At 35.6% G+C, this 20,876-nt stretch overlaps 3 protein-coding genes and 3 non-coding genes across 7 annotated transcripts; 2 read left to right on the forward strand and 4 right to left on the reverse strand.

Annotated features, from left to right (window-relative positions):
• The first annotated feature begins 929 nt into the window (after positions 1–929).
• Positions 930–1,001, forward strand: TRNAE-UUC (transfer RNA glutamic acid (anticodon UUC)). The gene has a single exon. It is a non-coding gene; the product is annotated as a tRNA-Glu (tRNA).
• Positions 1,002–1,178: 177 nt separating this feature from the next.
• On the reverse strand, positions 1,179–5,385 carry RAD9 (cell cycle checkpoint control protein family). Of its 2 annotated transcripts, none has more exons than XM_088489231.1 (12): positions 5,223–5,385; positions 4,681–4,833; positions 4,464–4,583; positions 4,284–4,392; positions 3,570–3,821; positions 3,379–3,491; positions 3,166–3,230; positions 2,578–2,828; positions 2,353–2,509; positions 1,879–1,919; positions 1,620–1,791; positions 1,179–1,523 (listed from the first exon to the last, which is right to left on the reverse strand). In XM_088489231.1, exons 2-11 carry the CDS (start codon positions 4,783–4,785, stop codon positions 1,649–1,651), a joined length of 1,356 nt encoding a protein of 451 aa, XP_088345357.1. In that variant the 5' UTR covers positions 4,786–4,833; positions 5,223–5,385; the 3' UTR covers positions 1,179–1,523; positions 1,620–1,648. The 2 variants fall into 2 exon arrangements, with proteins under 2 accessions (XP_088345357.1, XP_016205552.1); XM_016350066.3 differs by having other exon boundaries at positions 1,604–1,791; positions 5,223–5,343.
• On the reverse strand, positions 4,935–5,058 carry LOC148554668 (small nucleolar RNA snoR127). Its single transcript, XR_015888437.1, has one exon. It is a non-coding gene; the product is annotated as a small nucleolar RNA snoR127 (small nucleolar RNA).
• A 50-nt stretch (positions 5,386–5,435) lies between the features above and the next one.
• On the forward strand, positions 5,436–5,507 carry TRNAE-UUC (transfer RNA glutamic acid (anticodon UUC)). Its single transcript has one exon. It is a non-coding gene; the product is annotated as a tRNA-Glu (tRNA).
• Positions 5,508–12,749: 7,242 nt separating this feature from the next.
• CPA (Subunits of heterodimeric actin filament capping protein Capz superfamily) lies at positions 12,750–16,278 on the reverse strand. The gene is made up of 10 exons (XM_016350065.3): positions 15,738–16,278; positions 15,532–15,647; positions 15,330–15,419; positions 15,087–15,151; positions 14,381–14,542; positions 14,158–14,236; positions 13,997–14,074; positions 13,745–13,819; positions 13,582–13,617; positions 12,750–13,191 (listed from the first exon to the last, which is right to left on the reverse strand). Exons 1-10 carry the CDS (start codon positions 15,844–15,846, stop codon positions 13,087–13,089), a joined length of 915 nt encoding a protein of 304 aa, XP_016205551.1. The 5' UTR covers positions 15,847–16,278; the 3' UTR covers positions 12,750–13,086.
• A 161-nt stretch (positions 16,279–16,439) lies between these two features.
• On the reverse strand, positions 16,440–20,246 carry LOC107645914 (Phospholipid/glycerol acyltransferase family protein). Its single transcript, XM_016350063.3, has 6 exons — positions 19,764–20,246; positions 19,537–19,655; positions 19,180–19,443; positions 18,652–18,770; positions 17,566–17,671; positions 16,440–17,232 (listed from the first exon to the last, which is right to left on the reverse strand). Exons 1-6 carry the CDS (start codon positions 19,990–19,992, stop codon positions 16,678–16,680), a joined length of 1,392 nt encoding a protein of 463 aa, XP_016205549.1. The 5' UTR covers positions 19,993–20,246; the 3' UTR covers positions 16,440–16,677.
• Positions 20,247–20,876: the final 630 nt, after the last annotated feature.

Below are 20,876 nucleotides of genomic sequence, written 5' to 3' on the forward strand. Positions count from 1 at the left end.
ATAATAATAAAAAGATTATTTTACAAGAAATTCAAAATTAAAATCAATTGATATTTTTGTATTTAATATAATCAAAAGATGTCCTATGTAAAAAAAAAATTATATATGTTTATATTAAAATTCTACTATTTTATTTTTTTTATTGAATAACAACCATCATACTTAACTCACCATAATTAGAATTAGTTTTATTATTTATATGAACTATATTATTATTTTAAGAAAATAACTTACAATTTTTCACTTGTTCCATATGATACTTGAAGATCCAACAACCAAAAAATGCACTACTTTACAATACAATAATCAAATCATTATCCTTAATTGAATTGAATTAATTGATTATAGCGATAGATGTCTATTAATGACATGCTTCATTTCATGTTTTACAAAAGAGGAGTGTTAGGGGCAGCAATTTTTGTGATTTGTAACCATCAAATAGTCATCAATGATGATTTTAATGGTATGAGATTGGTGTGAGATTTCATCTAATGGTTCACTTTTCTTTGCTGGTTACATGCTGATTAGAATTTGATAAAGTTGCTGATCCTAGACTTTTCCTTTACAAAATTGACTCAACTCAACTTCTATACGAAGGTTTAAATAGAGATTGAAATTGTAATTTAATATCATTTTATTATTGTTCAGCTTCTTTCTGTTAAAGCTATTTAGTTTGATGTTAATACATTCTTTTTTGTTTAGCATTGAAGAGCAGTAATAACAAAGGAAAATAATCCCAGAAAAAAAATCTCAAGTTCTCTTTTCATATAGACGAATCTAAACCTTACATAAGGTTAACAGGAATTTGGCATTCAAAACCATATATGCCTATGGGCTATGGAGAACACACTTATCTTTGTTGGAGGAAGCCAAGATGCTTTCATTTTTGACAGAAAAACCTTATACTAGTGGCTTTATATATCAACAATTTCGTTGTCGTCCAGCGGTTAGGATATCTGGCTTTCACCCAGGAGACCCGGGTTCGATTCCCGGCAACGGAAATTATTTGTTGATCTAATTTTTATTTTTATCTTATGCCTTGAGTCCTTGACCTTCGAGAAATGAAATACTTGTGTGGTTTTTTATCCTTTTAATGAAATAAATTCGGAAATAAGCCATCGAATGCATTAATCATGATGCATAATAGAATTTTTATCAAGTGTGAGAAAGCACGAAAGTTGAAGATAGTGATGTTTCTTTGAATTGCAGTCAGTTAAGTTTTTTAGGAGTAATAGCTACAAACAAACGTTAACTCTTTGCTGCTATACACAAATAATGTCAAAAATAAAATAAAATACCACCCTCCTAAGATACTCAGAAGCAGGGTGCATGGTAAAGAAAACCAACCCTAAGAATCATTCGATACAAAAGGAACATGTCGCTGTCAACACTGACTTGTGAGTATATTTACTTCCCAAATCCTAGTTCTTTTGATACTTCTCTCGCCAAGATGAACTTTAAAGTATCAAGACACAAAAATAAGGTTCCGGCGTGCGGCTGAGTGGAAGCTTCCACCAAAGATCCTACAAATGAAGTGTAACTGGCTCAAATTGAAATACTTCAAGAGATAAAGCATGTTACAAAATAAAGCATGAGCACTAACCAAGAAAATGGTGGACCTTTTACTCTTATCTGAGAGGTTACTATTCTAGTCTTCATAATATGGTGGTGTTGCTTGGATGTACTGCTCATTCTCATCCCCATCCCCATCATCTTCATCATCCTCTTCAGCCCCTACCCAATTACTTTGGTGATGCTGCGAAAACCCTCGATCATTATTCTGTGCCACATCTGGATAAATGTATTAATTAATATATTAGTTACTGGGGGAACAATAATTTTGTTACTTTGAGTTATTAGCCACTCCAATAAACCAACCTTGTGGCCCGTGTGCATGATCCATTTTAGTTGGTAGGCAGCTAATTCATCAGTCAGGGTAAAGACCGACAAGTGATAACTGATAACTACACTACACATAACCCCTACAAATGCTTCAGTGAGTGGTTGTGAGTTGAGGCTTTGAAGAGATGAAAGTATTGAAATGGTAAAATGGATTCATACCCTTCTCCAAAACCACAACTCAAACACACTCTAAAGTGAAAGTACTCGACATGCAACTAAACAATTGTAAACATAAAGAAGCTTCATCAGACGGAAAACCAAGAAAAAGAAAACATAAAACTTCATTCACTTTCTGGTTCACAGTCCAAAACTTGTAACTGCCGTATAATAGATTCGACCAGATAGCAGATGGTATGAAATGCGGCACTTTTAACATCATTGACCAAAAAAATGCAAGGACCGTAAATTGTGATGCTAATATATTGAGAAAAGTATCAACATCAAGGATACGAATTAGATTCAATGGGATTATTTCCAGCAGGTAATGGTTCTCTTGAAATTTGCATTCTACTGATTCTTTGAATTTCTCTTTGTTCGTTATCATTCAATACTGTTTCTGCCTGTGCTTGCCTTTCCTCCGAAGCACCTATGTTCTTCATGGCGCTTCCTGAAAAATGGACATGCCAATTAGAATTTATATCAAACACATACAATCCATCTCAGTATTTAAGTTACCTGAGAGGTCGGACCATATACGGGTGTGGTCAGATGGAAGCTCAGACGCATTTAATCTGCAGTTCTCTTGCTGCATGTGAGATCCATTTCTTTCTTCATTTTGAGCATTTGTTCTGGTGGCCACTTGTGGAGGTTCTGCGGCAGCACCTTCATGAAGCTGGGATGTTAACATTGTTGCCAGTACAAGGGTACCATCAAAATTTGAGTGAGACCCATCTTCCAAACCAAAGTATGGTGCCATAAGAATAGGCCTGCTCAAAGACATTACCATTCGAGAACAGAGATTAATAACACACCATAACCATAACTATCAGTCCTTGAACAAAATATGGAAAGCAAGAAGAATATCTTTTTGTCCCATTTTTACATCAAAACCACTAACATGTTACTCCTATTTAAAGATCTAGAGAAGTTTGCAGCCCAATAACAGACTGGCATGAATAATGACTACGAAGCAATACACATAACTTTGAATGAAGAGGCATTCCATCTCATTCTTAGGAACGTTTTTGGCACAAATCAGACAACTTATTCCTTATGTGAAGAAAATGACAAGGATAACTTGTGTCGTTTACTAAAACATCTTACTCGCCAGCTTTCTCAAAATGTAAGTGGATGTCAAGTTCACAACCCTCGCAAAATGAAAGAAATGCCTGCAGTGTGACGAGGAGCAACACAATGCATTAAAAGGGAAAAAAAAGTAGTAGTAAAATTAGCCCTTAGAAGAGAAAAGAAAGAGAGGAGGAGGGGGCTCCTCTGGCATTACAGGACAACAATCCAGATTGCAGGTAACTTGCTAACCTTCAGTTCTTTTACACTAAAGGTTACATCAATTGGGTCTCCAGTATGAAAATACTGCACAAATTCCTCTTTAGGATCTATCCACAGTTGGGTATGGAGCGACGCGTCATTGTCTGCCACAAAATCTTCATAAATAAATATATAGGTTTTTAAAAGCTAGCTAGAAATTACAAAATGTAAATCTTCGTTACCTTTTGTAGGGTCAATATAACTTCGCAATTCAACAGCCTTCCCTCCAATTTCATTTGCAGCATCTGGAGGTAGAGAAGCTGGTTCTGTTGCTATGATAGTGATCTCTTGAAGAGATGATTGAAAATTACCTAGTAACCTGTTCAGATCTCGTGGTCTCACGATAAAGTTGCTTGGAAACTTTTGCCGATCAAGGGACAAGTGCTGTATGTCAGGTTCAACATTGCAAGTAATCCAATAGGTTTTCCTCATACCTACAGTTTATAGATAACTTTAAAAATGTTCAAAGGGTCAAACATATGTGACTTGTTGAATGAGAGATGGATATACCTATCAGAATGTACAGTACCCCAAATGGTTATTACTCGATTCCATAGAAGGACATATATAATAGGACGCCCTTGAGTTCATTGTTTTCAAAGAAGTTGCTGCTATACAATTTTAAATTTTTCAAAATGCCATATCATTATTTGATTTAGTTGATATATTAAATAAGCCACAGAAAAATTATCTTAAAGCAGAGAGTCAATTCCATATCAATTAAAATATCAACTGGAAACTATGGGCAACATCAATTTAGAGACCTAAGACTACATTATCAAGGTTTTTACAAAAGACATGTAAATGACTAGTCTCCCGTGATAACCCAAACTAAATTCTATAGCAATCGGTGGCTGAAATACAAATATGGCGCAATATTAATCGAGCAAATTTACCACTGTAGCAATCCAATATCCATTGCACCTTGGGAGCATCCGGATCAGGTAGTTTCACAGTCAAACGGTCGATATTCGAAATAGGTGTCCTAAGCACAGAACAAACAGCCTAATCAAACTATGTGAGTGATGATTCTCTGTTTGCAAAGCCGATTTAAAACAACAAAAATGAATCCTCACCTTCAAAAGCACACTACATTGCACGGGATTACTAGAAACCGTATAGACGTCAAAGAAGCCAGGTCTGAACGTGATGGATTGATACGCAGAACGCGATGAATTAATAGTGTGGAAAAGAAGCTGCAACAACAAATTAGCAGCTAAATCTGAGTACCAAATGTGGCTGGAAAGCTCTAAAAGACTAAAATACAGTGAGATTTGGTAAAGGTTGTGTTACCTGAGAGGAAGAGGCTTGAATTGCGAGCTCATTTCCAATCCGAGAGAGACAAGTGATGCATCGCGAAAAGGTTTTGAGACTGTTATCGCCCAAAGTGAACTCCATTTTCGTCTTTGACCTCACAAAGCAGAATGAGGGAGGAACGTTGGGAATCTAAAACAAAGTGATAATAACAAATTATGTATGCGTTGGGTTGATAATAAAGAAGAAATCAAAATTCAAGACCTTCGATATTGTGGTGTGGTGGTTGTGGTTCTAGTCAGGAAACAGATACACCAATCTCCGTTGATGATCATCACACATTGATTATGCGCTTCAACATAAAAGAGAATTATGGAGCACATCAACGTCTGATTTGGCTAATTCGCATCATTCCAGTAACCACCACACACCACACTAGACGAGACAACGCTCAGCATTTTTTCATTACTTTCAGACTTAAATTCAATAATCAATACGGTTACTGATTACCAAAAATTCAGGTAGGAAAGCAAAAATGAAAGGATACCGCAACAGATAAATAGACATGAATGTTTGCTTACTTGTGGAACATAACCAGCGTTGACTATGTAGATATGACATTCAACATTGACTAGGCAAAGCAACCAGCAAACATGCCTTCATCCCAAACAAAAGCCACATGAAACCACTACGAGTAACAGCTAAGATGGTACTATAAACCCTAGACCACCGGTAAACCCTGGACGATTTCATACACGGATAAGTTAGAGAAAACAAAATACACCGTTCGTAAATCCGTTGTCGTCCAGCGGTTAGGATGTCTGGCTTTCACCCAGGAGACCCGGGTTCGATTCCCGGCAACGGAAGTTTTTTTTGCTTTTTTTTTGCTTTTGATCATTATAAGTTTATAACCCTCCAAGGTATTACTATATTAAATGCAAATACATTTATTCTCCACTTTTGCCTTAGATTTTTTTATTATTCTAGGAGTCGTTATAAAGAATTGACATTCGAAAAAAAGATATAATTTATCAATTTTTAATATTTAATTATCTTATAATAAAATTTATTGAAAACAACAAAAGTAATTAAAAATGAAGGAAACAAACAAAAAAAAAAGAAAGAAAAAAGTTAATTGACTGATTTCATGTCTAAACTAATAAGATAATGAAGCTCATTTGAAGGCTAAAGTTATTCCACATAGTGCACCAAAATGGATCGATTTTCGCTAACAGTACGTGCGAAAATAAAAAAATTAAATCTTTTTATTTGACCGCGAAAATAAAACTAAATGCACAAATTGATAAATTTCTGTATTTCGATTTAAATTGATAAATAATTTTTTTTATTTAATTAAAATTCCCTCCAAGATATTAGTTATTACTTATTACTATATTAAACGAAAATATACAAGTATATTTAGAGAAAAGGACAAATAGATCATTTACGTTTTGATTCGCAGACATTTAGGTTCTCAAAAATTTGAAAATACATTTAAGTCTTTAATTTTTTCAAAATCTAGACTTATCGATTCCTCATGTTCATTTAAGTCCAGACCTTTTTAAAATCTAGACTTATGGATCCCTCATGTTCACTTGGATCTGTCAGACTCAACAAAAAAATTTGACCTGGTTGATATAGATGTACACGTGAGAGAATTTTTAAAATTGGACAAATTAAACTTAGTGATCGATATGTCCAGATTTTGAAGATGTCAGGAACTTAAATGTATTATTAAATCTTTAGGGACTTAAATATCCGCAGACCACAGTGATCAAACTGTCATTTTCTCATACATTTATACTCCACTTTTGCCTTTAACAACTTTTTTATTATTCTATAAATCTGTATAAAGAATTGACATTCTATTAAAAAAATAATTTATTAATTTTAAAATTTAATTATCTGATAATACAATTTATTAAAAACAACAAAATTAATCTATTTAAAAAAATAATTCTCAAAAATTTTAAAATAATAAAAATTTATTAGAAATCAAATGATCAAATCTAAAATTCATTAAGATTATTTTTTTTGGTGACTGAAAATGAAAGAAAGAAACAAAAAAGAGAAGAAAAAAACAAATTAATTGATTGATTTCATGTCTAAACTCTAAACTAATAAGATAATATGGCTCTTTTTTTTTGTTATGTTTTTAGAGAATGTGTTATGGATTGATGATTGATGGGGTGTTTTTAAACAATATGAAAATTTTTTCTTTTAATTTGAAAATATAAATTGGAGACTGATTTTGAAAGTATAAAAAATCGAGGTTCCGATTTATAGAGTGACAAATTCAAATTTGGAGGGTTGCAAATAGGAGCCTCCGATATGAGATTTTTCTTTTTTCTTTTTTTGAAGGTTGAGAAATCAGTGAATCAGTTTTAAGGTTTTAAAAAATAAAAATAAAAAAAGTTAAGAAACCCAATTAGGTGGGTCAGTTTGGTGTCTTCCCTAACTCGGATTAGTCTAGTTTGTTTCAGGCTGTTTTTTAAATTTCACACCCCAAGATAACACAATTATCAATTTCAGGGTCTTTTTTTTTTATATAGATTAAAGCTTTGTGATATTCAACGTAATGGATGCATGAGAAAATTTCCCCTGCTATGATGACAGGCGTAAAATGTAAGATGCGTTTTACTTTTGGCATGTTTTTGTTTTTGTTTTTTTTTTTTGTGCAGGGAAGGGAAGAAACGTGGCCTGCTTTTTGGTTGGTGCAGGATTTTCAAAATTTTTTTAAAATGGTTTTAATCCAAACGTGGCCTGCGTTTTGTGTTGGGCTAAATAATTTTTTTTTGTAATAACAAAACGCAATCTACGTTTTGTAATGAGGGCCAGCTTTTTTTTTTTGGAAAACGCAAAACGTAGGCAGCGTTTTTTCGCGTTGTCAGATTGCTTTTTGAAAAACGCAGGTTGCGTTTGTTGAAAAAAAAAAAATTTTTTTCTTAAGAGGCCTGCCTATAAATACGAAGCACTCCTCAGCGCAACGGCCTCACTCCCATTCTACTCATCATTCTCCTCTTTCAAATACATATGTTGTAGTTGTTAGTTTTTTTTTTTTTTTGCAGTTAGTTGTGTCAAAAAAATCGGAGTACGTGAGGTTGAAGTTATGAAAAATATTGCAAATTTGCGAGTATATTATAACGGTGAAGTTATACTAAACACACATGAAGGAGTGACTTTTGTTTGTGAATGTCCGTTGTCATTTGCTATTCCATGTACCATGAGCTTTGTCGATGTGCAAAATGGGCTTTGTAATAACATTCAAAGCCACATTTTGAAAAGGGTGAGCAACCTTTTATACAGAAGTCCTGTGCAAGTATTTGGTGGGCTAATACAGTTTCAATTAATGCTCATTACTGACGATGCCAGTATGCAGCAGATGTTCTGTATTTATCAACAAACCTGATTTCACGTGCCGATGATAGAGTTGTACGTTGAGTTTGAGCAGCAGTCAGGGTCGGGCGCGGTCGGCAAGGAGGTCAATGTTGATGAGCTCGGTGATATAGATTGGGAAGAAGAAAATAATGACAGTGAAAAGGAGTTCGAAGCTAACTATGAAGTCGATGACGAGAACGATGACGGAGACTTGGCAGGCAATCCGGAGGTGCCAAATGAAGCGAATGCGATTATAAGTCAGCACCCGTTTGGTGTTCCGTCTTTTATGCGGACTCTAGATCTGGAAGCCATGCATGTCCCAGAATTTTCCTGAGTATGCGAATACGGGTATGTTATGATTATTAACTCAAGTTTCCTATAGTGTTTATTTTATATGCCTCGTCTGACTGATGGTGGTGCGCATGTCGTAGGTGAAGGCAACGCTGCAGCAGAAGATGGCGAGTTTAGTGTTGGAATGGAATTTAGATCGAGAGAGTCGGTGATATCTGCAATCAAAAGCTACACTATCTCTAGAGGGGTTGATTACACTGTGTATGAGTCTGAGCCGCAAACATTCTATGCGAAATGCAAGGAGTATGGTGCAGGGTGCGATTGGCTAATCCGGGCTAGCTTGATTCGAAAGAAAGCTTGTTGGGAGATCAGGAGATACAATGGCAAGCACACGTGCACCGTGGTAACGATATCACAAGATCATGCCAAGTTGGACTCGGACACAATTGCAGATGTTATTAGGCCGTTGGTCGAATCAGACCTCTTGATAAAGGTGAAGTCTGTAATTGCAGAAGTTCAATCCAGGTTCAACTACACTGTCAGTTACCGCAAGGCTTGGTTGGCAAAGCAGAAAGCTGTTGCCAAGGTTTTCGGTGATTGGGAAGTTTCTTACCAGACCCTGCCAGTATGGTTGAAAGCAATGACGGTTAAAATGCCAAGGTCTCGTGTTCAAATCAAAACGCTCCCCGTTTACCGTGAGACTGAGGAGGTTCAAGGTGTAAGAGTTCTGCATCACATCTTCCAGCGTCACCGTCACTTCACCGACCGGAAGATGAAACGTGTGAGTCTCCGGCCTCTAGCGTTCCACCAAAGCACTCAGTAGTGCAGAATGACCTCTCATTTCGCCTACTCACGAAACGTGTTGAAAACCAGTCAATGCCAATATCGCTGCAGCTACCTCATTCAACGTATCTAGCGGATCCAGTTTTCTGGGCAACAAATTTCTGATAGCCTGCAAAAAAAATGATAATTATTAAATTCTAAATAATACCGGTTAAAACATGATAATAATAAATTGTTAAAAAATCACGAATATTTATCTATTATTTATTAAACAGTATTCTTAATTATTAAAAATTAATAATAACTTATTCTCACTATCATAACCAGTATTATAAAATAATCATAATAACACTCTAATTATAATAATAGTTATCCAAATATAGCAATAATAACAATAATAATAACCATTTATTATAATAACTATAACCTACACGGTTTGTTATTAGCATACAGTATTAATTATTATTATAAAATATTACTGAAAAAAAACCATTTATTATAATATGGGATAAGTACGATTTTGGTCCCTAACGTTGAGAGCCAGAATCGAAATCGTCCCTCTTGTAATTTTCGAATTAAAATCGTCATTAAAGTTTTTTTTCGTATAAAAATCGTCCTTTTTAATAAAATTTTTTGTTTTATTCCTAAATTACCCCTATTCCTATTTTAATAATAAAAATTATAAAATTAAAAAAAAAAAGAAAACGCGTAAAAACGCGTTGGGGGTGGAAGAAGAAAAGGGTATACGAAGGGGGAGGGGAGGGGAAGGGGGACGGCGCCGGGGAGCCTCCGTGGTCGCCGCCGTGACCTCGTCGTCGCTGCCGCCTCCTCCAGAACTCTGATGATGATGATGATGAAGGGGGAAGGGAAGCCGCCGTCCCGCCGCCGCAGTCTTGCTGTCCCGCCGCTGCCTCTCTTCTGTCCAGATCTCTTCTTTGTGCTTTGAATTTCTGATTTGGCTTTGTGTTTCTCTGTTTTGAATTTGTTAATTTGTTACTTGAGTTTTTGTTTCTCTGTTTCTGTTTCTAGTTGGGGGTGGGGGGAAGGGGAGGCGGGAAGGGGGGGTGACGCGGGGTGGGGGTGGGGGTGCTGGGAAGGAAAGACGGGGAGGGGGGGTGACGCGGGGTGGGGGTAGGGGTGCTGAGAAGGGGAGACGGAGAGGGGGGTGACCGCAGGGTGGGGGGTGACGCGGGGTGGGGGTAGGGGTGCTGAGAAGGGAAGACGGGGAGGGGGGTGACGCGGGGTGGGGGTGGCGGTGCTGGGAAGGGGAGACGGAGAGGGGGGGTGACCGCGGGGTGGGGGGAAGGGAAAACGGGGAGGGGGCGACGCGGGGTGGGGGTGGGGGTGCTGGGAAGGGGAGGCGGGGAGGGGGAGGGGGACGGCGGCGGCGTTGGTGGTGGTGTTGGTGGTGCTGGTGGTGGTGTATGTTGGTGTTGGTGGAGGTTGTGGTGTTGGTGGTGGTGGTGGTGGAGGAAGTAATTATGTTGGTAGTGGTGAGGGTATTTTTGTCCAAAAAAAATAAAAAAGACGATTTTAATACGAAAAAAAACTTTAATAACGATTTTAATTCGAAAATTATAAGAGGGACGATTTCGATTCTGGCCCTCAACGTTAGGGACCAAAATCGTACTTATCCCTTATAATATCTATAATAATAATTTTTTTTCTACATAAACATTATTAACAAAACCGTTTACTGTTGACATTATTATTATTATTATTATTATTATTATTATTATTATTATTATTATTATTATTAAAAATAATAATAAATCACTAAAAAATAATAATAAATTATTACACATTATTTTTATTAATAAATTATTTTCATTAACAGATCCACTATAATACTAATAATAATAATAATAATAATAATAATAATAATAATAAAGAGATTAATTTGCCTATTAATATTAATAATAATAATAATAATAATAATATAATATAATATAATAACAGTATTAAAAAATTTAAAACGTAACGCAAAATTAATAATAATAATAATAATAATAATAATAATAACAATAACGTTACTAACAATAAAGAGATTAATTTGCCTATTAATATTATTAATAATAATAATATTAACAATAAAGAGATTAATTTGCCTAATAATAATAATAATAATAATAATAATAATAATAGTCTTAAAAAATTTAAACCGTAACGCAAAATTAATAATAACATAATATTAATTATAATAATATTAATAACCTCAATACTACTAATTAATAATTATAACATAAATAAATAAAATTCAAATAAATTTATATATTTATTGTTAAATATTATAAAAATTTACTTACAAATTGGGGATGATCCAAATACTCAATAATATGATCTTCTAGTTTGGTATAGTCACGCACCATTTTTTTTTCCTATACCATGTAGTTCTTCTTCTTCACCAAGCTCTTTCACAGCTTCTTCACTCTCCCTCAACTAGTTTTACTTAACTAGTTTTGCTTCAGTAACTATGCTTCTACTTCAATCTGCGTTTCTCACTTATAAGGACCCAGCTGAACCTCCTCCCAGAACACGTGGCACGCATGTAGGTAGGGAGCCTGCAAAACGCACCCTGCGTTTGACTTTGGTTCACTGACAAACGCATTCTGCGTTTTGCTCAGTTCGAAGTTGGTCAAGTCTTGGTCCTGTCAACATGCAGGGCATGTTTCAATTTCTTGGTTCATTGACGTTTTGCAGGGCCTGCAATTTTCTGTTTCCAATGCCTGCAAAACGTTCACAGGTCGTTTTGCAGGTCTCTGATCTTCACAGGTCCACATTTATGAACATCACACCATGCATCCATTTATCTGCACTTCACCATTCTGTTATCCATTTAGAAATTAATTTCTGTCAATTTTACACCCGAAGATAATATATAATGAGCCAATATAAGTCTTCTCAATATGTAAATTAAAAACTCATATATAATTTGCACTGTCTTCGAGGTAGCTATTCTAGCCATATGATCAGCAACATAATTTGCAGTCTTTTGAATCAAACTAATTTTGCTTTCCAATTCCAGTTCATAGTTCTTGATTTAGATGCACTGAGTCACTTTCTATAATAGTATTACCACTTTGTCTTCTATGCACCATTGAAGAAATCTCCAAATAATCCGTTCTACAGAGTACCTCACGAAAACCATAATCCCTTCCAAATAGCATGAAGCCCCGCATGCAGAACATTGACTTTCTCTAACTTTCTCCGCACAAACTTTCAACCAATTCCCATCCGAGTTGCAAATAATACAACCAAAATCCAAAATACTATTTAATCAAATATTAATTGAGACTAATTTAAATATGGATTTTTCTATCTAGGACACATTAAATTTACAAATAAAAAAAAATTTCATTAAAAATATAAAAAATTTAAAATTTCAATATATTTATTTTACATTCATTAAATAAAAATATTTAAAGTTTTCAATTAATGATAAACTTATCATATACTCCTAAAACAAGTGTTAACTATACCCTTTAAATATTTAGTCTTTATGCTCCAAATAGTCGTAATTAAATTCTTCAATGTTCTGCTTAAGAAAAACACTAAAGTATATCTTACTTTTTTCAGAACTTAATTCATTATTAGGAATTTTTTTTCTCTTTATCGCAGGATCACATAACCAGAGATTGCACCATAACTCTGTAAAATAGCAGAACTGCAGAAGGTTATATAGCCAGCTTCTTGTAATTTCGAATTGTCGGTGACGGAAAGTTCTTACATCTGATTGTGGGGAATAATTAATAGCTGGAATCAAGCGTCAAATCTCTTTTACTGCTATACAAATGCTATTAAAAAAGGAATTACAGTACAATACACCTAGGGAATAGACTACGACAGTAGCAGGGTGCGGCAATTGTGGTAAAGTAAAGAAAGCCAACCCGAAGAATGATTGACCTTACCAAATTACATTAAAGTGAGTGAATACATAAGGAACTTGTCACCACTGACTTCGAGTAAACACAACTTTCATTTGTTGAGCAATATTTACTTAATGCCAAGTTCCTTTGAGACCTCTCTCGTCAAACTGAATTGCAAAGTATTATGCCACGGAAATAAGGTGCGGGTGACTGGTAGCTTCCTCCGAAGATCCTGCAAATTATTGTAATTGAAAGAGTTTAAAGATTGAGTGATTGACACATTGTTGCAACAGTTGGAAATTTAAAGTGAGACCATGAATGTCACCCAACATTGTAGATCAAAATGAATTGGTACAATTGACTAATAAAGAGGACCCACCAGACCAGAAACTAACCAGGGCAATCAAATTGGAAGGAAGGATAGCAAGAATGTTGAGTGTTTTTGTAACAAAGTTCAGTTAAAGTTCGGTAAACATGCAGACGGTAATAGAATGCAAAGAAAAGGTCTCCTACATGGGATTGCTTTAATTGGAAACAACAATAATTATCATAGATTTGGCAGAAGAGCCCTATCTGAGACTAAGATTAAAAAACAAATTATCTAGGAAGCCACAAAGAGTACCTTGAAAGTAGAATCAGGCAGGCTTAGATATGATGCCTGTCAAGTTAAAGTAATTTAGTAAATCATATCTAGATTCAAATTAAAATACAAAAATTAAAAATATTTTTATATAAAAAGATAAAAATAAAGAGAGACCCCAACTACAATAAAACAAAATCAGAACCTCGAGAGAAGCCATATACTCCGTTTCATGGTGACGAATAATGCCTGATATGGCAACTGCACAATCGTCAGAGGCCTGAAAAAAAAAGAGAAATATAAACAGATGAACCTGGCACAAATATGAATACACAAAGAAACCAGGCCAATGGCCATGAATCATGATACAAGTACCCTGGGGATTGAAAATATACATATGTATGACATGAAGTTATAACTCAACTAGTAAAAAGGAAGCAATTTCATTTATGGTAACCTGAAAAAGAGTTGCATCTTTGCATTCATGTTTCGCATCTAGCTGCACATTTCCTTCCTCAAAATAGTGTGCACCCACCTGAAAAATAGGACAAATATAATCATGTATTGCAACAAGTGTACCATCTCATTCAACCCAACACATCAAACATCAGCACATACCTGTATTTTACCCTTAATTTCCACTGTTTGTTGTTCATCTTTGAACTCAACATTCCATATTGAACACCAACTTCCATTGCTATACACAAGAAAAAATGAAATATAAAATGTATCAAAATCATTAAGTCTACAGAATTCTCTTCCTTTTTTTACTAGTAATGTAGAGATCAATCATCGAAATTGAAAAGCAGAGTTGGGATTCCATTCAACTAATTTCACCCACCAGAAATTTTGTGGGCTATGCCTAGCAGCAGAAATCACCACAGCAAGCTCAAAATCAGCACCTGGGCCCTCTACATCTTTCCCATTTGCACAATATACAGAGCAAACACCTTTTGGATAAGCTTCTTCAACATATTTAAGTATTTCAGCATCCAGACTGCACCTGCACTACCAAACAACATTGTGTTGTGCAGAAAGCGAAAGGAAAGTATAAGATTCAGAAGTTATATACTCAATTTGTTTTAGTCAAGAGGTTGGATGGTCCGTTCCAACCTTATGTCTCCAAATGCTGATCAACATATTATTAATTGAAAAGCAGAACAAATAGCCAGATAATTATGATCTATCCCTTTCAGCGGGCTCCTTAATAATACTATGCAAAATCTCCATAAAACAGTTGCATGTCACCATGAATCTTTATCACAACCAGTAGTAAGCACAACAATTAAAAGGATTATAAATAAAAAATGAAAAAGAAACTTCCAGAGTCAATCTACAGCAAACAATTAACACTTTCTGAGTTGACAGAGCTAAGAGAATAAAACATTACAAAAGGAACATAGAACTATTCAGACCTTTGACAAATGAACAAATTCATTAAAACCTAACAGGGACAGTGTCTCATTCAACACTATTTATCACCATAGTTCAGGAATTTTTGATAATCAGCATAAAACGTCTCAACCATGGAAATTGCGGAGCATTACCGATATTCTTCAATGTATGGAGATGGAAGTTCTTCATCCGCTGCAGGCCTCACGCCTGTACAAACCTGAGACATTCAACAGGCTATCATGAGACAGCAATTTATACAAATTACAGAACAAATGAAACTCATGCAATAACAAATTCTCACTATTTGCTTTACACCCTAACTTGCAACGAAGTTTTCTCCCACATTTGGTGTATTCAGCTCCAGACACAGTCACTCTAAGACAGAGGATGCTTACTTGTTTAACGTGATCGACAGTAGCCACTTGAGTAGTCCTGGGATCAAGAAACGCATTCCCTTCAAGCTCACTGAAGGAAGTAACAAGTACCTGCATGCACCTCTCAAGTGAGGGTTCCATATTGATCAATATATTCACAGTGAAAGAAGATTCATAATAATAAAAGAAAAAAGGAAAACCCTAGGATTAGGATTGGACTTACGTCACCACTTCGGTTGGGCAATGGGAGGCAAATCAAGTGGGATTTGTTGTAAACGGGGAATGCCTCTGACGCCGCCTCATCGAACAAAACGTCGTCGTTTAGAATCGATTTCACATCTGCGCAAGCCATTTAAGAATGAACATAATTGAATATGAGAGAGAGAGAGAGAGAGAGAGAGAGAGAGAGAGAGGAAGAAGACAAAGAACCTTTAGCGACGTATTGGATTTCACCAGGGGGAGAATTGAGAAGGAACCATTTGGCTATTTCCACCTTCTGCTTGTCACTAAGCTCTGATTCTTCTTCTTCATCCGCCATTGTGTCTCTCACACAGTCACACACAAGGCAAGAAAGGAATTCGAAAATCCCAAATGCGAGTTTGAGGGGAGATGGATCGAGTTCGAGGGGGGCTGTTCAGACTTCAGATATTGAAATCGAAAAATGCTTCCACGACATTCAGGACCGTCCACGAGGCGGGCTCCACCATCCTAATCATGATCCTTACAGTTGCACAAGTGGGCCCCGCCTCATAGGAATAGTTTTACTTAACATATCGTTGTGACGTTGTGTAGTGTTAGTCTATGTCTGTGATCTGGAAAGTGTATCTGACTGCCATGGCAGCCTGAAACTTGAAATGATGTTGCATTTTGCTCGACAATCACGCTCGACCTACCATCTTTCACCATACAGGTCAATAATTACCTTTGACCTCGGTCACGCCACAATCAAACTTGAACTTCCAAATGTTACACTACTATACTAACTCTCAAAAATATTTCCTTGTTTAATGCCTTTAATTAATCAATTAAAATAAGATGCTCTTACCTACATTTTTAATTACTAATCAAAACAAAAAGGTTAGGCAGTCAAATGTTAAATCCTGCCCACGATGATACTAGGCACAAGACCTCTTGCGAGAGAATATTTTTTTTATTAGTTTGCTTTCTATTCTTCTTTGGAAAAACTAAGTTCACCTCATTATGACCGAGTCACCATTCGATTACACCCTGCCATAAGCTGATAGTAACTGATCAGCCAAAGGCACAAATTGGCCATCTAAGTTACAATTTATCCGCAACTATATTAGGCTACACAAAATTAATTTTAATCCATAACATTACATTCCAAGTTACATCTATAAATATAATTTTAGCAGTGAACGTAATTCCACGGCCGTAACAGGTTAGCTTCCAAATACTGTTTCCATGCCTTCAAGGGTCCTATCTCTCTATTACGACCCGTAGAGTTTTTGGTTTCATTAGTCATAAATATGCCTCTAGCAGCAAAAGACATTAGCTCCATCTGATCCATGTAACCTCGCATCCTGTTCGAAAAACCTACTCCCCAACGCTGATCACTGTGAGATTCCTGAGGTTGAGGGACACTTGTATTTGGGCCAATAATGGTTTCTTCTCTCTGTTTAGAATCATCGTCGTCTGCAGACATTAAGTTTCCCATTCCAAATAATTCCCAATCAACCTGCTGCAAGATTCCAGATGCACGCACAGAGCTGAGTGAAGAGTGAGCTTGGAACTGCATTTCTTGCTCCATTGCTAGTGTGTCAACTTGGACTTTCAGTTTATGTAATTGGTCACCGATTCTTGATGCTACTGCATCATATAATTCTTTTCGTGGCACGTCAGAAACTTTTTCCACGTTTAGAATATCATTGAAATTGATTGGATCACCAATTAGTACTGTAACCTACAGAATAAAAAACATGCCAAGACTATGTTGGGAGGTTTTCTACTGAATATATAAACACCTTCGAAGTAAACACTTCACCAATAAAGAATGAATTGGCATGCCATGAAGAAATTTTGTAGTTTAATATCTTGATCATTTTTCTGTGGTGAGAAACACAGCCAAAGCCTAGGTGACAATGAGTGCACTAGTAGCAGGCAGCACAGAGCAAATCGGCCTTTTTCAAAAATTAATCAAATCCTCATACCTCTTTTTCAGGTATAAAGATAAATTCCATTCACAATCTGCATGGCAAAATTTCAAATATAAAAAGAAGACTGCAACAGTGCATACCATTTTGCCAATTTTGGGAAAGTTAGCACCTATTGGCATGATATCTTGCATCCCTGTATGTACAAATGGGACAACAATGGGCAGGCTATCTCCATCCAGGACCAACCTGATGGACAAAGTTTATGTCAGGATACATGTTTAAAGTAGACATACAGGCATAGTAAAGCAATGAATACGAAACAAACACTCAATGTAGAACCCGTAGTTTGGAAACAACAAACTTCTATAAAATGATGGGGGCATATCAGAAATACAAGTCCTGAAAGCCCAGAGGTAATGAATGACAAAAGTAAGATAGAAGAATCATTTATTCATATATATTACTACATACTACGTGATCAATCAACTATCTGTAAAATGCTTCCACATTAAGCAAGCAAGCACCCAAACAGACAAATATATATTTATCCAATCCAATATATAAACATTGATTTGAACATGTTTCTTTAAAATATGATATAAGAACACACGGATGTATTCTTGAAGGATATAGAAAACTGCAAATTATAATGATCGTGCATAAAAAATAAATCATATTTCTGCAAACCAATATTAAAATCTTGAAGGAGAAAAACTATAAATATTGATCCCTAAATATACTTATGAGTTGTCGATACACAATAACAGACCTAAACACTGGAACAGGTCCAGTTCTAATGATCTTCACCCTTAAATTTATTGCCAATCTCAAGTAAATAACACAACAGAAAAACAACAACGTATTCACAACATTAAGAAGATATGCTCCCATTTGAATATAGGTAGGCAATGGATAACAAAATAAATCAGACAAGACAATTTTAAAAACTCTCATAGGTATTTCAAGTCTCTAAATCAGAATAGAAGACCAAGGCTGGCATTCAAATCAAAATCTAAGTGCAATATTTATCACTTTGTCATTCTCCTACCAACAAACAATTTCAATATTCTCTCCCACACAAATTATTAGCTCCGTCAATAATTTCAACCATGATACCATATATCATATAAAGAAAGTAATGTAGCCAAGAAACAAACAAAGTAGGAACCAGTATTAGCAACTTTTAAGTTAGTATTCTACTGCATAATAATATGGAAGATTGTTACCTCCCAACACCTCTTTTTGAAGATCCCAAGGTTTTTCCACCATCCCGGGAGCGGCTTCCTTCAGGGAATATGTGAACCCAACCACCATGGTTCAACTTTGAAATGGCCATGTCCATTCCCTACATAGGATAAGAACTTCAAGTTCAGATTGGAGGGTCAAAATAAGAAGACCGCAAAAGGACAAAATATAAATGACCGAGCGTAAGATGCTTTGTCAAATACACTTCAAAATCAATAAACTAGTTTTCACTTTTCAGGACAAAATAAGAAGACAAAAATAAAATGTCAAATCAAACACATAATACTATAGGATGCATGCTACGGTGAAGAGATGAAGATTCACCTCCATAGATAGTTAGAGACCTTTTTAGGAGAATGTGCCATTTTATTTTTATTAATTTTTTAAAATAAATTATACACACTACTGTTCATTCTCTTCACACAAACAACTCTACATTATAGAATTATCCATTCTATAGAACCACTCAACAAATAATGTTAAAAGATATTATCATGTGTTGGATATACCTTCTGATAAATACCATCACCACGAGAAACTGGCAAGACTTTTACAGATCGAAAGAATGCAGAAGTTACAGGGTTTTTGAAACATCTATCAGTTGCACAGAGTGTCCATCTGACGTTCTTAGCGTCCAATAGAACACTAGGAGGAAGCAGCGAAGCAATAACAAGCGGGTCGTCCATGGAAGCAACGTGGTTGCTGACCGTCAGAAGAGGTTTACCCTTAGGTCTATGCAGCAAAGCATCATGGAGTTTCTCTAAGCCATAAACCTGTTCTTCCACAACCAGAATTAAGTCAGATCAAAGCACCAAAAAGCACGCGAAAATTTTCAATGTCACAGAACAGAAGCTGGCAAGGCATACCTGAACACGGTTCAATCCATTCATGAAGACATGACAGACATTTCCAACAACAGGAACAGCAACAGCTTGCATCATACGAACAAGAGTGGATTCTTCTTCAGAAAGGAAATCCTTACTCACTGTACAATAATAAGAAACGAATCATTCACACTTTTAGTGTCAAAAATCGAGCCAATTCCTACACAATAATTGAACGGGAGAGAGCAGAATGGTAATTGAAGACAGACCTCGTTTGCGGTAGAAAGAAGAGGAAGAAGGCAAGGAGTCCCTGCGGAAATCGCGAAATCGGTTGAGCCAACGCTGAAAGGTGGAGGAGAAGTAACCCTGGGCGTGGGGGATGAAGGGATGGCGGCGGCGCCAATGGCGATCGACGGCGACTCGGAAGCGGCCCCTTAGCTGCAGCTGTAGGGAACGAGCCTTGCCTTTCCAAACATCACCGCGATCGAGACGGTGCATCGGTGAGTCGGTGACGGAGCAAGAGAGAGAGACACAGAAAATCTCAGAGCGAAGAGAACAAAATAAAAAAAATTAAAAAAAGAATCAAGAAGTGGTTAGGAATCGTGCAAGCAGTTGCAGAGGCACTAGTAGCGAAAGCGCGAGTGTAGAACGAAGGGGGTTTTGATCAAACTGCAGCGAGTTCCACCACTGCTCCTTTTTAATTTAGGGTACGCCGTTAAGCCGCTGGCAAGAGCGTTGAATACTTGTTTACTATTTTAAGTTTTCCGTATTTCAATATATATTAAAAAATTTAATTTTGATGGCAATGTATAAAGTAATTTTATAAGTATATTTAATTATATATTAAATAATTATTTTTTATATTAAATAATTATTTAAAAAATAGATATAATTATATAATTGTATAAAATATTTTATATTATTAATATATTAAAATTAAATTTATATATTAAAATTGTTTATTAAAATCATTCATATACTAAAATATAAAATATATATTAAAAATAAATTAAATTATATAATAATTAATTTTAATAATTAATTTTAATATATAAATAATATTTTTCTGTTACTGTGCCTGCCATCGTGTACTTCTTACATGGATGGAGCCCGCTTTCTTAAAGTCTTTGGATGATAAAATGATCCATGTGGATAGGATAACCCGCTCCAACAAAAACATGACACGTCGCACATCTTAATCTCCCATTTAGGAGTGGGACCTAAAACGAGAGATATTTAAAATATTTATGATTGTATTTCGTCATCCATTGCGAGATCTTCCTTAATTGTCAATTTGTCATCAAGAAACAAGAATCTTATTAGCTTGTAAATTCTAGAAGAATCTCTACTCTGCTTAGAAGTAGTTTTTTTGTTGTTGTTTT

Source organism: Arachis ipaensis, chromosome B6 (assembly GCF_059453495.1).
Source record: "Arachis ipaensis isolate K30076 ecotype BB chromosome B6, ASM5945349v1, whole genome shotgun sequence".
Lineage (NCBI taxonomy): Eukaryota > Viridiplantae > Streptophyta > Magnoliopsida > Fabales > Fabaceae > Arachis > Arachis ipaensis.

Bases quoted from the DNA above. Each gene is read 5' to 3' on its own strand.
- RAD9 (XM_088489231.1), bottom strand. From the start codon at position 4,785: ATGGAGTTCACTTTGGGCGATAACAGTCTCAAAACCTTTTCGCGATGC. The intron at 3,492-3,569 runs GTAACGAAGATT...ATTTTGTGGCAG, and splicing joins TTATATTGACCCTACAAAAG to ACAATGACGCGTCGCTCCAT. The intron at 1,792-1,878 runs GTTGGTTTATTG...ACATTTATCCAG, and splicing joins TCATGCACACGGGCCACAAG to ATGTGGCACAGAATAATGAT.
- CPA (XM_016350065.3), bottom strand. From the start codon at position 15,846: ATGGCGGATGAAGAAGAAGAATCAGAGCTTAGTGACAAGCAGAAGGTG. The intron at 14,237-14,380 runs GTGGGTGAAATT...TCTTGTGTATAG, and splicing joins CATAGCCCACAAAATTTCTG to CAATGGAAGTTGGTGTTCAA. The intron at 14,075-14,157 runs GTATGTGCTGAT...CCTATTTTTCAG, and splicing joins AAATTAAGGGTAAAATACAG to GTGGGTGCACACTATTTTGA.
- LOC107645914 (XM_016350063.3), bottom strand. From the start codon at position 19,992: ATGCACCGTCTCGATCGCGGTGATGTTTGGAAAGGCAAGGCTCGTTCC. The intron at 19,444-19,536 runs GTATGCCTTGCC...GTGGAAGAACAG, and splicing joins ATGGATTGAACCGTGTTCAG to GTTTATGGCTTAGAGAAACT. The intron at 18,771-19,179 runs GTATATCCAACA...TATCCTATGTAG, and splicing joins GTGATGGTATTTATCAGAAG to GGAATGGACATGGCCATTTC.